The sequence below is a fragment of the Neolamprologus brichardi genome, chromosome 13 (assembly GCF_056152115.1).
Source record: "Neolamprologus brichardi isolate AB-2024 chromosome 13, ASM5615211v1, whole genome shotgun sequence".
Classification (NCBI taxonomy): domain Eukaryota; kingdom Metazoa; phylum Chordata; class Actinopteri; order Cichliformes; family Cichlidae; genus Neolamprologus; species Neolamprologus brichardi.
In genome coordinates this window covers 16,457,895-16,473,874 of record NC_142116.1, presented here as the reverse complement: position 1 = coordinate 16,473,874, position 15,980 = coordinate 16,457,895, and the positions used below count along the sequence as shown (strand labels likewise).

Here is a 15,980-nt window from a genome sequence, read left to right as displayed (position 1 = left end):
TGGTGCCCTCATAAACAAATGTTTATGAGAATGCATATATTTATTGGAAGATGTAATTACATACTAATCTATGCATATTTATAAGTACAATATTATTTTTTTCTATTAAATAAACTTACAAAATGACTGACTGTTCAGCTAACTGTTGTGCCCATGTCACATTTCTTACTTTCTTCTATCATTTCAAATATCAGCTCTCATATTTTACTCTGACACGTGCCTCTGCACTTAAAGCCTGATTAGAGAGACAGTGCTGTCTTTGGATGTCTACTGAAATCCACACTGTAAATATATAACACTATTTTCTTCCTATTTGTACATTTGATATTTTTGAATACCGTTCATATGTATATAGTGCCACAGAACGATGCACCTCACCCCCTCCTTTCTTTCCCTCATGTCTGCACTGAGTAGGAGATGCTCTGTATCCCATTGTACATGTGTATAGTGACAATAAATGGCATTCTATTCTATTCTGTTCTAATGACACGACTATTTTTAAACCCCAGCATTAGCAAAGTGATCAGAAGATGTGAGTATAAATGATCATATCACAATGACCAGACGCTTAATAGGAAACACAAGTTTTTTTTGGAGTAAGCACTTTAAGGCACTTTACTTTTCACTCCAATAATGTGTGGCGGGTCTCAAGAATTCAGATTTTTCCTTCTCATAAAAAAATCGAATTTCTTTTACTTGCCCAATGGTTGGGACAATCTGTTACTGACAAAAATCCCGTTACTTGAAAATGATTTTAAATGTAATTGCACTGGTTGAGCTCACAAGTTCAACAGCCTTACATTGTGTACTTGTTAGTTTACACAACAGTCCATGATCAGCTGACTTTCACAGTGATTGAAGGAGATACAGTAGTGGAACAAATGACAACTGCATGTCTACATATTGAAAATCGGGGTAATTTAGCTGCCTTTTTAAACTTCAGGGCACTGTCATCAAATTAACTATGAAGACAGCGGGTCACATGAAAATAAATGAGATTGAGATTAACATAGAAATCTAGAAAACAATGGCTGATTAGGAGTATAACCAATCACACTGCAAGGTTTTATTTAGCCTGGATTTGGACATCTCTCCAGACAACTGTAGTAAAGTATATTTACTCAAAGGATGGGAGAGTAACAGGAAAAAGGATTAGAAATAATTACTCTCTGGAAGGCATGCTCAACTCTTTTCTGAAATAACCACTCAGTCTGCATGCGTGAGTTTGTATGTGTGTTTTCTCTGCAGAATGCTAATGGCTTGTCATAGCTTTCCCAGCCATGTTAATATGGTTTGTCAGGTCCACAATGTAATATCAGAGAGACAGCGGTTCACAAACTAAGCTGTGTGTGATGAACCACAAGCAGTATTGTGTACATGTTTCTGATTGTGTTACCATATGTGTTATATTCACTGGCACAATGTAAGAGATAAAATTGGAACGCCTGTCTGTGTCCTTTTTAAGGGATACGTGGGGCAGGGTGAAAATAGATGGTTGTACGTGTGTGTATGCCGGTTTGTGTGTGGCTTTATGTTCAACCCAGACCTGGGGAATTGATGCTGTGCGTTGTGTCCATGACGACAGCTTCTTTCTCTGTCCCTCTCTGTGTCTCTCACCCTCTGTCAGTCCATTTCTCTCTTGCTTGTTCTCTTCGGTGACAGTTGACAGATTTAACACAATAGAGCATTTGACTGGGCCTGGCTGTCTGAGACAATCATGGCTTCCTCTGCTTCCCTTTCGTCCCTTCTCCTCTGTTATCTACATTATATGTGATTTCCCGTTGTAAACAACCGGTTGCACATATTGACTTGTAGACAAAGATGCTCTATGTGCGCGTAAAGATTCTCAATATCCACCGTGTTTGCATGTGATTGTGCTTAATGCATTTTTATCCGTGGTTATCAATAGTGCGCTATCCCCCCTCTGTGACTTTGCAGGGCTTTGCGTGTGCAGTACAGGCAGGTTTGTCCTTTGGTACAGGTTGGATCGTTTTGTGCCTTTTGATTAGCTGCTGATTCAGCGTGGCATCAGCTCCACGTGCTTGCTGTCATTGTCCTATTGTCCTGTTGTCCATGAGACATTCATTTAGATATCACCAGATGGGTTATATTATATTTGTCCTTGCCTAGGCTGTATGAGTCGGTCAAAGTAATGAACAAGGAATTCAACTGGCAGTCGACCTTTTTAACAGGGAAGATATCAGAGAAGGTAGTAAACCTGCTGTAATTAGGAATTTATTTTGCGTTTTGTTGCTGGTCAGGGCTTTTATGTTTAAAATGGTAGATTAAAACTGTGAGTCTAAGTTATTTACAGGAAAAACAGTTGGTCTTCCTATTTGTAATGTGGTACACATGGCTGACTTTAAGGTTAAGCTAATGAGGCGATGTTAATGATTTGGCAGCAACTCAAAACTTGTTCATGCTTTTATCTGGTTAGTGGGTGTGTAAATGACATTTGAAGGGCACATAAAATCCACTTACCAGAACATTCGTTACACATTCAAGTGTGTTGTAGGTTTTATTTTATGTGCAAGAGGGCATGTGTGCATTCTTTGCTTTGAAATATCTATAAATACTTTAATCTGCACTGACCTCTAGTGGACGATGTTTGAAGTTGCGCTTGTTTTGTTGAAAACGTCCAGTGAGGAGGTATGTGGCTGATTATTTTTACGTTTCTGTGCTGTGATTCCCTCTTGCAGCCCATGAGCTCACAATACACCCACACTTTCCAGTAGTAAGGCACACTTTTGCAATATTTTGTAATTCTCTTTCCTCTCTCACAGTCTACCTTTCTTCCCCCCACAACCTTCTTTCCCATTCTCTTTCTTCTCTCCCAGTAGGTTTTCTCACCATCCAGCACCTGCTCGCTGGCACTATGAAATTGAAAATTCACTCATTCTGCATTCAATACGATATGGTATAAATAATACATTGTTTATTTCTAACCAGCACGCACCAGACTGGTTTTGTACTTTTGTTTTTGCATGGAGAGTTGAAAATTGGAAATTTCCTACATTCTTATCTCTGTGTTTTCAATCAGCTGTGTTGCCATTTTCTGTTGCTGCACTTGTTGCCTGTGCACTGTGCTTGCAGACTTTTGTCACCGTTCCACATGCATTGTGCGCTGCCACGGGGCATAACGAGAATAATACATCAGCGGTAATTTACAAAACACACTGTCAGTGCACAGATTAGACATAAATGAAAGACATAGAGAGACTCATTCAGTCTTGCTGAATAGGTAATTGAGAGTAGGTGGGGTTTTTTTAACCTTTTTCATTAGTATATGAAACCTGAGGGTGAAAAAAAAACATGCCTTATCAAAACAGGTGGTGCATGTTTGTTCATGTATAGGTGCACACAGTACATGGGAAAAAACATTATGTCACGCCCACAGGAAAGAAAGAGATACACGATTGTGCTACCACAAAATACAGCTGTTTCATAATACAAGCCAAACATTGCCCACCTGTGTTGTTTATGTGGGCTCTGCAGTCACTGGTCATAATGAGCAACTCCAAGGAGAGCATTGGAGGTTTTTATGCATTCATCCTCATTTCCATATTCCCTCTGTCTTACTGGCTGTTCATGAAGAAAGGTGAGTGTCACTCTTAGAAAGATTTAAAGATATCTGTAGATCCCATTCTCTGAATTTGTTTAAGGTTTGTTGAAGGTGCTATTTTAAGTGGAAATCTGTATCATAAACTTATTGAAGGGTTATTGAAAGACTCAAAGGATCCACCAAGATCCAGGATCTGTTACATGAAAAACACTTTAAAGTGCTTTGAAGATCATAGCTGCCGTTATAAGGTGCTATATAAATGCAGGCCATTTACAACTCTGCTACTTATGGAACTGCATTTCTGGCTCACTGGAATTCCCTTTTAACATGGCAGATTTAGTAGGAATGGCAAGTGAATGGATATTTCACTTCATATTTAGTCTCCATGCTAATGAGAAGCAAAATGTTACAGATGAAACAAAACAAAAATGAGATTTAGGAAATCAGCGAGGTATTGTTGCACTGGAGAATAGTACTATTTGTAGGTAATTTATTGTTGATGTATTATAATTTTACTAACTTGCATAACATATTAACACTATTAGGGGAGTGAAGGGCGTGTCAGTTGGGATATTTATTGCAATGGATGAAAAAGAAGAGAAGCTGCGATTATTTAGGTACATGGATGTTATACAGTAAGATAATGTAACTGAATGGAAAACGAACGGAATGTGATGCTTCTTCCCTTGATGCCTACAAGTCCGCATGAGTGTCTGGTTTAGCATTAAAATACCTGATCTTTGCCCTTTGTGCCCACTAGATGTCCCAGTCTAGCTGATGTGGAATTTAAGAACATCCATATTCTTCCCCCCAACCCCCAAGTCAGACCTGTTCGATGAGGTTGTGTAGTATTTTTACTGATTATACTGTCACATAATAAGGCAGTTACACAAAAGATGACATGTTTGGCCATACAGGCACATTTAGCGATTAAATGACCATACTTTATGTTTATCCTTGTATTTATATGTTAAAAAAGTGGAAACAAAAAAGGTTTGTGTGTGTATTTTTTCTTAGGCATTAGCATTATTAATGCAGGGATCAATAGTAATGTATACATGACAGGGTCAGTACAGCAAAACACCTCCATAGAGCCCTTAAGAGCAATATAAGCATGTAGCCTGTCATAAATCTTCATTCCTTCAATCAATGTACCCCGAGGTGATCTGATCTCAAATGTCAGCTGTCGCATCCATAACACTCCCCTGAGTCTTAAGTTTGACATATAGAAAGAATGGTAAATGGTTAATGGCCTGTATTTATATAGCGCTTTACTAGTCCCTAAGGACCCCAAAGCGCTTTACATATCCAGTCATCCACCCATTCACACACTGGTGATGGCAAGCTACATTGTAGCCACAGCCTGGGGCGCACTGACAGACACTGGCAGTGCGCCAGACACTGGCAGTGCGCCGGACACTGGCGCCACCGGGCCCTCTGACCACCACCAGTAGGCAACGGGTGAAGTGTCCTACCCAAGGACACAACAACCGAGACTGTCCAAGCCGAGGCTCGAACCGGCAACCTTCCAATTACAAGGCGAACTCCCAACTCTTGAGCCACGACCGCACTCCATAAATACCGATGACACATGTCAGTAAATTCACTCGAGTCTATTAGAAAAGCCATAAACCTATCAGTACAAATGAGAACAACACTCTCCACAGTTTAGCGCCTATCAGTTGTCTAGCTTCCCCTCAGTGCTTATGTCTCACAGCATCTCTCACGGTATATTTAGCAGCAGAAGAAATTTGGAAAAATCAATAGTAGGCTGGGAAGTTTGTGATTTATTTTTAAACCCAAGTGATTCCAGTCTTCTCATAATATGGTTCATACTAGAAAAGAGAGCAAATAAGGTTTGGCTTTTAAGGTCTCATTAGTCTGCGATGTCTCAGCAAGGAACACACAAAGTAACCTCAGGCACCATATACTTACCAGACTGTATGGAAATTAGTCTTTCTTCTAGCAAAGTCCTCCACATAACTCCCTCCTTACTATTTGTAGTTTCTACTATTTCATAAATGATATTCATTTATGAAATCATACCAGATACATATCTATAGTAGCGAACTAGAACCTGTATCATCTTATAGATGAATCTCTCTAACATTGTTGCAGATTGAACTAATTGCCTTTCAAAGGGTTAGTGAAAAAACAGTTATTGATAGAGATTTTTTTTTAACTATATGGATTAGTGAGTCGTGCATGGAGTTTATTCTTGTTCATATCAAACCAGTTTAGTCCACTTTTATTATAATTTGAAGATGCATAAACATATGTAAACTACAACGTGACAGAATATTTGTGGGATCTCTCATTTTCTTACCCATTTTAAGTTAATGGGCCATATGTGTACATACATAAAAGTTCTCAAAGACTTTCTTGAAATTTTAATGTGACGTTTATTTAGTTCATAAATTGAAAGTTGAAAATGTATCTACATTGTCTTAATACTAGCCTTTCAACTCTGCAGAGAGAGAAGAAGACTATTTTACTTCTGCATGGATCCGTTCTTTATTTCATGGTTTTACTGGGCTGTGAACACCATGCACAACATTTGGACAGCTCTTAAACTGAAGCGTGAACATATCTAGATACTTTTTGGTTTAATACAGAGGTTTAAATGCAAAATGGTCTCAATAAATGCAATTCACATACTGTAACATAAAGAAAGAAGTCACACATTACATGAAAAACATAAAAACAGCTATTTATAATTTATAATTCAGACACATTCAAGGGTATTTTCTATTCTAATGACCATTCATAAAATAGTGGCAAAACAGTTTATGCAGTATACACTATTTGTATATGCTGTATTTGTAAGCTGTCGATGGCACTGTAGTGTGATGGAGCTCTAAGTCTGTGTCTAATTTTGGAGCTCGGAGACCTGTTGCACCGAGTTTTTGAACTTAATGAGCTTTTTGATTGAGAGAATCGTCCTTTCTTTTGAAATTAAAAGCCTTCGGAGTTGTAGATTTGATGAGAAATAGCAGAGAAAGTAGGGTAAGAGGATAGCGGTGGAGTAGAGGACACATCTGCGGGTCCAATTTTCTATGGTGACAGCCTGAATGAGGTGAAAAATCCTCCAGGAGGCGAGAGATGCTGGAGGGTAATAAAGAATAGATACCTCTTCCCTCTGCACTTCGCTACACAGAGGAATCTGACCTCAGTCACTCCTGCTCCTCAGTTTGTCCTTCCCTTGTACCCTCTTGTTCTGTTTCTGTCTTTTCTTACTTCTCATTACTTCTTCCTGCCGCCACGTGCCTTGCAGCAGCCTGCCTCATTTCTTCCCATCTATCCCCTTGAATGGCAACTCTTCAACATAAAAGTGGGTAGAGAAATCATTTTTAACCAACAAGTCGGGCTCAGGTTTCTTTATCTCCCTCTCTCTGTCTCTGTTGTCAGTGACTGGTTTAATATTTCTCTGTTTACATTTACCATGTCTGCAATTAGAGCTCTGCTTCAATACAAATTGTAGACACTGCTGCTGTAGAATTAAGGGGAAAAAACAGCTATGGTGGTAAAGCGTCTCTCGGCTTTGACACTGTTTATGTAAAAGCGACGTCAGCCAAGAATAGGTTTCCTGTGACCTTGTCTGAAATGTGCATGCTTGTGTGACCCACCATGTCCATGATGGTGCTGTTTATGTGACAGTAATGAGGTATGCCACTGCACTGCCCAGTTGAAAATGTAGCAACAGGAATGTCAAGAAAGAGAAACAAGAGCAGAAGTAAAAACAGACACTGCACATTTATCAAGCTGCTGCTGTCTTTCCTCTCTCAACCCTTCCACTTTCCAAAGAAAGAGACAATCGGAAAAACAGCGGGACAATAAGACAGAGAGGCAACATACCATTTCCCCCCAGCTCTGTTATTTTTGCAGCATAATGTGAAGCGATACCCTCCCTGGGAGTTATTCAGGGTGGGGCCGAATTTACTTAGATAGTGGGTAACAGTAACAGCCTGCACAGATTCAAGTTGATTCTTTAGGTATCCAAACCTGAGCTGATGACTGACAAACATTATGAATATTTAGGGGTGATGCAATTACCAAATCACAGCACGAGTCCTTATGAAAGAGGATATGTTTTTCTTTCTTAAAAAAAAAAAAAGATCAAGAACTGATCTCAAATATTTGGCAGTAAGAGTTAATTAGTTTACCAATTTTCCTTTATTACCTCATATTTATGATGTTTGTTTTTCATTCACTTTACACATTTTTCTGTCATAAATCCTCCACTGTGTGTGAAGCATTTGAACTACGCCATCAGTAATATAAGATTAACTTATGGACAACTCATGGTTGGTGACCACAAGTCAAAACAATTCTATAGAAATACTTATCTCTATCAACAGATATGTCAATATGGATATTTTGAAACAAAGGACAAGATTTTCATTACTGGAAGCTTTGTGGTTAGCTCATCTGGCCAAAGGACCAATGAGTTCATGCCATGCTGATTCATCTGTTGTCCATCCACAATTTACAAGAATCACTATTCCTGCTACAGTGTTGGCCATAATTTAAACACATTTACATGCAATGGTAACCGAGTGGGTCTTCACCCAAAATGTGCTCAAGGAAAAGCTCACATTTGTCATTTTCAATTGATTTTAATCCTCATTAGTTTGTCAAATAAAGCCAACCTTATCTCTTTCTGGACTTTACAATAAACTCTGAAGTGTGGGGGGTTGAGAGCTGGATGAGCAACTATGTCAACTGTTCTGATTTTAATTTCTAAACCACTTGTCATCTAAGTTCTACTGAAAAGTCATGTTCGAACAGGGACCCTGTGTGGAGATTAAAGGCAGGGTAGAATTAGCCAAAAGTGGGGAAACTGCAGCATGATTTGACTTTTTATTATCTTTTTTTAAACTTGTCTGCAATTTGCAAACACTGAGCCGTGGATAGAACAGGATGTCAAAGCCTAGAAATCAAAATTGGCAAACTACCAAAAGAGGTCCCAGGTTGCAAAGAAGCTAACATGATAACCAATAAAAAAAAATGTAGAGAAAGCCCAAAGGTTTTCTTTCAACAATAGCAATAGCTAGCGTATTTATAGCATGTCTACTATTTACCTGAGTACAGTTAAAGTCAGAGAAATAGCAGTAATCTAATGGGACGTTCTTGTAGAACTTTCTCAACCTCTTCTGCCATGTAGGCGAATTTTGTGCCACACGTAACATTTTTGTAAAGTACATAACATGCCCCTCAGCATGTACCTTGAATTATTACATTGACATTCTTCTCATAGAAGCATTAAGCATTTCTATACCAGAGCCAGAAATCTGAGCCCTTGTAGCTACACATTAAAAAAGTTAATGAGACATTCTATCGACCGACAGGAACAACGTCTGCAGAACAGATGCTGCAATCTCTACAGTGAAAACACACATTTGAGATGAATTAAGGTGAACATAAATATGTTTTTTTCCATTACTTAAATCTGCTTTTAAACACTCTCTCCCAGTTACCAAGGAAACCACATTAGGCAAATCAATGAAGGTAATGTCGCTGGAGAGGGAGGGTATACCTCAACTCTCTCATCTCCCCCAAACAATTTGCCTCGCTGTGTGTGTGTGTGTGTGTGTGTGTGTATCTGTCTCTGTTTGTCTCTCTCCCTCTCATTTTCTATGCCATCTCCCTCTCATCCTCTCCCCTCTCTTTATCTGCCGCCTCTCTCTCACTCACTCCCTCTTTCCCCCTCACAACACTTGCTTCCTGACAACCACTGCCAAAGGACTAGCAGGCGCAGCGCATCCCTAGATTCCATCACTCGGCAGCCAGGGGGGCCTGGAAGAATAAGAGGAGAAGGGAGGGGGAAATGCCCCCTAAAAAAGTTCAACAGTTGGGACGCTCTGGACCTCTGTGTGACAGCCTGTAGCTTAAGTGGTTATGGCCTTCACTGGGGAATAAGAGGGGTTGACTGAAGAAAGATTCTGGGGAGAGAAGAGAAACGCCCATCAAGCCAAGCTATCAGCCGCTTATCGTTATAGTTTACCTCACTTTGTAAAATCCCTCTGAAGTTAGAACACTTTGGACTTCATCAAAGTGACTAAAAGTGAGGAAGACAGTGTGACAGTGACAGAAGTGCTCAGGCTGAGGACAGCTGGACAGGTTTACATGTCCTGACTTGGACATATGGGCGGCCTCTCACGATGTTGAATCTGGACGGGTTAGAGGTGATTGCGGTGCTGCTGGTCATGGGTCTCTTCATCAAAGTCTTAGAGCAGTTTGGGATGTTCGAACCTGTCGGTGGGGAAGGTAAAGCTTGTTTGTTTCTTTAAGAGTTTTGTCTATTAAAAATAATTATATAAACATAAACAAATTGAGTTCTCTGATATTAAATGATACTTGTTTGTACAAGTGAGCGCATGAACAGTTTTATCTGCACCACGCATTCCTTCTGGTTCTGAATGAGCTGCAATCCTTTGCAAGGGTTTGGGTTACCAGTGCAACAGTGGGCCATGCAACACACTCTCTCATTTCCCAAACACACACACACATACAGAGTAACTTTAGCTGCGTGTGTGTGTGGCCTCTCTCTGCCCCAGGGGTGTGTGCTTTTACCTTTTAATCGATATCACTATGGAAAGAGTGGGTCTGAGTGCAGTGTAGAGGCACTTGTCTCACTGAGGGAATGTCAGCCGTACTGTTTGTACTCTCATTAGCTTGAAACCTAAATGTATAGTTGGGTAAAGAAGGGAGATATGGAACATTTTCTTTGAACATTTTCAAGTCAGTGCGCTTTCTTGTTGGGTTTATTTGAGAAAGACAAACCTGAATCAGATCCGTCTTTTAGTAAACAAATTTTGGTGCTTTTCTGATTGCTGAATCATTTGTACCAAAGCTGTACTAAAGGTGTTTAACAGTTTAACTAAATGTAATATTTACTGAAAGATACATTTACAACACAAAATACAAAAGCACCTGCCTATTAGTGAAGAAAAAAAGGTCCATTTCTGCTCTGGCTCACCTCCAGGATCTGTCACCACACACCAAGGCCCTGTTTGGCCTGTCTTATCAGGGTGACCTGTGTTTTGTCTCCCCCCCCCCCCTTCCAGTTCCTACTTTACGTTGTTCACGCTTCCTTATCTTTCATCTGTTGATGACAAGAGGACAGATGGGATTCATATCCCTATTATCTGTTTTGTTTACTTGTTTGCTTGCTTGTTTTTTTCTTTGCACATTGCCCACAGTGCTTTGTTCAGTTCAAGTAACTTTTGCACTCTAGCAAGATTTTCTTCTCAGCATTAGTACCAAAGAACCTCTACTCCACTTTTGAGTGCTTTAAATATTAAAACCTTCACAGATTAAAAGTTCTGGTGTATTATTCTGGATGCTACACTGGAGGAGACACTCTTCATCCCTGATGCACCAGCTGGACTGCACCCAGTAGTCAAGGTGTGCCAGCAGCTCTGTCATCTCAATAAAGTTCCTCTTGGAAACCTCTCATCTACACACAGCACTCTACATACCAAGCATGCACACAGGCAGACACACACAGACAGACACAGTGGAGATCCCATTTATTCTTCCATTATACTTAGGACATCAGTCTTCTGCATATTTTGACCATGGTTTATGGAAAGTAGCCGCCTTAATAAATATGTGTGTGCGTGTGTGCCAACTCCCTTGAGAGTACTTTAGCTAATGAATTTTTTTAATGGAGGAACTTAGTCCAGATGGCAGAATGAATGCATCACTCAGACTATCTGCAGAATCACTGAAGAGTTTGGGTCCAAACCATATATGAGCGTGTAATATACCAGAGTATGCGTGCTATGTATGTTCATGCCAAATGTAACTTCCAGTACAGTTACATTACACAGCATGCACTGTGTCCACTGATCAAGTATCCATTCCTTTTAAACTCATTAGTACCTGTCTCCCTTAGGATTACCCCCTTACTAAGCTACCAGTGGGGATTGAGAAAAACGAGATTATGAAATGATAGGTAAAATTTATTTCTCCATTTTCCAAAACTGATATTTTATAAGAAAGAAGAAAAGAAATAAAATATTCATTGTGGTTGAAATTCATTCTCTGCTCCCTCTTGCCAGACTCATTTTGCTGTACCCATACTGAGTCATCTTCTGGTGAGACAGAGCGAGACCAGTAAAATAAGGAGACTGTGTGACTCTCATTACTTTAATGAGCTGTGCTACTGACCCATTGGTGATTAAACGCATATATACAAACTAAATGCACATACTTTTGTGGAGAAAAGAAGAGGAAACTCTTTTGTTATCGAGGATGCATGCAGCATGCCTGAAGTGCACTCTGGTCGGGAAGTTTACAAGGTTCTGATAGATTTAAAGCTAATGGCTAATGGCTGGAGTGTGTTCTTTGGAAGTTTATGAGGTGGAAATAGAAGGGATGTGCTGGTCTGTGCCTGAGAAGAGTTTTTATCAACACTGCACTTTCCTCCATCTTCACCTTTTTCTTTGAGTAGAATGTGTTGACTTTAACTTATTCAAGAAACAAAAGAAATCTCTGTGTAAGTATATACCTGTGATAAACATACGTGTGCTTATTTCTTTTGCTGATTTACTTCTCTGAGAATATCAGTGACTAATATCCTACAATCAAGCTAAGGCCTACTGTTTGTGCTGTAATGTATTCACTCACTTCATGAATGAAAAGTGTGGCATCTTGCCATATGCTCCACAGCCTCGTTTAGCCTTTGATTTTCAAATAAATTTGCTTGGCACCAGGTTGGATGAGTTAGCTTGTGTCAGGGACATATTGAAGTGCTGCTTCATCACTTCTGCAAGGTCTTTGATACTTTAATATCTCATATCAATTTATACCAGATTTAACATTAGGATGTGAACCATATGTCAAACCAACCTGGAGATTGTCATTTCTACTTTTTAGTTTCGCTATGGTTCAGTGAATATGTGATGATTTTTGAGGTGAGGGGCACACAATTGAGTAAGAATATGAGGACTGCTTTGTTCAGAGTCCTGTGGTCGATCCAAGGGGAAATATCACAGCAGAGCTTTAATTTGGACAGAAGACTTAGAATAAACTTTTTTTGCAGTTGCTCTGTTAGCTGCATCGCTTAAAATCTTTTAAAACTCGTCATCATCCAGGCATTCACCTGCTCTGTGCAACTGACCATAACTGTTACAAAGCATAGCCTGAATAAAAAAAATCAGTGTTTTACATGTAAAGAAATAATTTGTAAGGGAATATTAATTTCCTCACAACCATGGCTGCATCTTTATAGAGGGCAGTATCCAACAGCTTATATTCTTCTTCTTCTTCTTCTTCTTCTTCTTCTTCTTCTTCTTCTTCTTCTTCTTCTTCTTCTTCTTCTTCTTCTTCTTCTTCTTCTTCTTCTTCTTCTTCTTCTATTCAGGATTGTAGACATATTATTATTATTATTAATAAGAATAAGAATAATAAAGTATCTTTAGTGATAGCAGTAATAGTAATAGAAGTAATAGTGGTAGCAGTATGGTTGCACTTTTATTTATTTAACCATGTAAATACAGTGGCTTATTACCTGAAAATATGTTTGGTAGTTTATAAGAAATACCATGTAAATTCCATGTAATAATATAATAAAGCAAACTTTGAGTAATGTTATAGTTATATAGAAATACGTGATAATGTATTTGTAATAACAAGCAACCAGGGCTGCAAAATGCAAAACTATACGTTCTTCCCAAATTTTATAGTAATATTTCTACAGCTGAAAACCTCGGACCAGACAAACATATCTGTATTTGTTAAATGTGAATGGTACTTCACTGTCACTACCAGATAGATAGAAGAGTAAACTGCTCTGCTCTCATCATAAGACCTACAACTGGAATTTTATACTTCAATATCCTGACCATATGAAAGTTTATATGCCTTTGTACTAATGTACTAATAAAAAATCTTTAAGCAGGATATTATATTGTTACCAGTATGTTACTATGCACTTACTAATTGGTTTTGTTTAATAGGCATTGATTTCCACATTATGTCACCCAGTTTCCTGCTTCTTATTGCTCAATTACATACATTTCAGTGCAATATTACCATCACTAACAGGTCTAATCATATAAATAAGACATAAAAGATTTTTAAAAAATTGTGTAAATACTGTATTTTCTTGTACACTTTTCTCAAAAGAAGATGGATGTGACAACAATAAAACATATCCATTCACTAAATGTATAATTATAAAATATATAATAATGGATAATCTATATAACAATCTATAGGTTTCTAACTCTGAATGGCCAGATATTTGTATGTGCATATTTTTCTCTGGTAAACACTATATCTTAGGTCCATTATAGAACAATATCCTCTTCCTGTCTACAGTGAGGCTCAGCAAATCATTTTTTTTTTCATGCTTAAGAGGATATTTGGCCATTTGGCTAGGATCCTTGGTTGGTGTGTGTCTATTTGATAGAAAGGAAGTATGATGACAACATGAAGGAGATGGATAAGAGCAGGTAAAAAGCTTAGCGGTCAGCAGAAGACCTATTTGTGTCTAAGCACAAGCACGTATGCATGCACACGCGCACACACACACTCACTCACACACACACACAGGCGCATTGTTTTGAGCTTACCTATCAACACAAGGGCAATTACAATGAGGGCAGATGGGTGTGTGTGTTTGTGTGTGTGTTTGCAGTCCATTCAGTCCATTAAGAGTAAGTTGTGTTGCTTCACACCCAGTATAAGGGTCTGTGGACGCTAAAACCATCCCTATATTATATCAGAACAAAAGCACATTTAAAAATGTTATCCGAAAGTCATACATTTTGCAGCAGCGAATTGTTGAAAGACTTTTCATTGGGCTCTTTTGGAGAAATTTAAAACGATAGCAGTTAAGACAATTTATCAATGGTTTGGACAAGGATCATTCCGATTGTGGCAAACTTTATAAACTGCAATAAAAGTGCAATGAGGATCAAGGAGACTGTCCTTGTTGACCTTGTCTGAGCCTCTTTCTGTCTCTGCCCCTCTGATGGCTAGCCAGGAAGACGATGAGAGCCTGGGACACGGGAGGATCAGACAGGGGATATTTAATACGCAACTCTCTCTGTTCCTCTGCATCCTTCCCTCACTCCATCTCTCTTTTTTTCTTCATTTTTTCTTCCTCCTCTCTGCTTTTGTCACTGTCTGTCTTCGTTCTCTGGCTCCCCATCCCCTGATTTCATTATGGCAGGTGTGTGTGTGTGTGTGTGTGTGTGTGTGTGTGTGTGTGTGTGTGTGTAAATGAGAGACTGTATTTGTATGGCAGGTGCTCTGTGAATAAAAGAACAGAAGTTGTAGACGTTCCGTTGCTCTTCCTCTGACACTCGTCTGGAGAAAGATGATAACATTGAGAACAAACTAATGCATACACACACACACACAAACCTAACCTTGAAAAAAAATTTTTCTGTAATTTGAAAGATTTGCATTAGCGCGGCTTAGCTTCATATCTGAAGACCATTTTCCGCTAAGCAGCTTAACCCGTTAATGTTCGGTTGTGCTGTTTTCAAGATGAATTTGATTTTTCTGAGTTGCTTCAGCAGTTTATTAGGCACAAAAGAAACCAGCAATATTTGATGAAATATTCACCCACCCAGCTGTAGCAGATCTGTCAGACAGACTAAAGCTGGTAGTATTGTTTTGAATCAAAGTACAAAATGATGATCCTCTGTTGAAGTAGCTTGAGCCAGCTGATAAGCAGCAGCTGAATAGACTGTATCTTGCTTTATGGCAAGGATGTCAAACATAAGGCCTGGGGGGCAGAAATGGCCCAGCAAAGACTCCAATCCAGCCCAGTGGACATCTTTGAAAAATCTTATGGTGGCTATAAAATTTTTACTTTTAACTGTATTTTCATACATTTTAAATCTTGCACTATAAAGACCTCCCCCATGGCCATTCATACTACACCAAACTAATGAAGTGAGAGCTAAACAATTAAATTATAGAAAAGTTCCCTTTTTTAACCATTTACTCTAGAAATTTCAGTTTTCTTTCCAATGTGTCCACACTAAAATAAATCAATAAAATAAGAACTCACAAAAACTGCAAATGCACCTGGAACTGAATGGGAAATGGAATTTTCTACAGTCTGGCCCACTCAAGATCAAGATAGGCTGTATGTGGCCCACCTTAAAAGGAATTTGACATCCCTGCTCTTTGGTATAAGAACCCATATAGCAGGTGAACACAGGCGCTGTTAAAATATAAGACATAGGTTTCTGAGATGGCAATGGTTATGCTGGGATAGAAGACAGTAAGCTGTGGTTATGGTAAGAACAATTACTCCTAAAACTACTTAATTAGGCTGCAGACATTACTTGTGGTAAAGCTGCACTTTCCTTTCATGTATTAGAATATAAGAGAGAACCATCAAGGCAAATGGTCGTGAATAATTCAGGTCTTAGCCACACATCTGTAAAGT

The 15,980-nt window shown here is 38.9% G+C and overlaps 1 protein-coding gene across 3 annotated transcripts in view; it reads left to right on the top strand.

Moving 5' to 3' along the window:
- Positions 1 to 15,980, top strand: part of LOC102785370 (A-type potassium channel modulatory protein KCNIP2) — a 110,939-nt gene that overhangs the window by 74,239 nt on the left and 20,720 nt on the right. Inside the window, exon 1 of one of the 3 annotated variants that reach the window (XM_035915424.2) lies at positions 9,733 to 9,829. The exons of the other annotated variants lie outside the window; for them this stretch is intronic. Coding sequence (XP_035771317.2) covers positions 9,769 to 9,829 — 61 coding nt within the window. The 5' untranslated portion in view covers positions 9,733 to 9,768. Of the gene's footprint in view, positions 1 to 9,732; positions 9,830 to 15,980 lie in introns of those variants that run through there. 3 annotated transcript variants of the gene reach the window in all.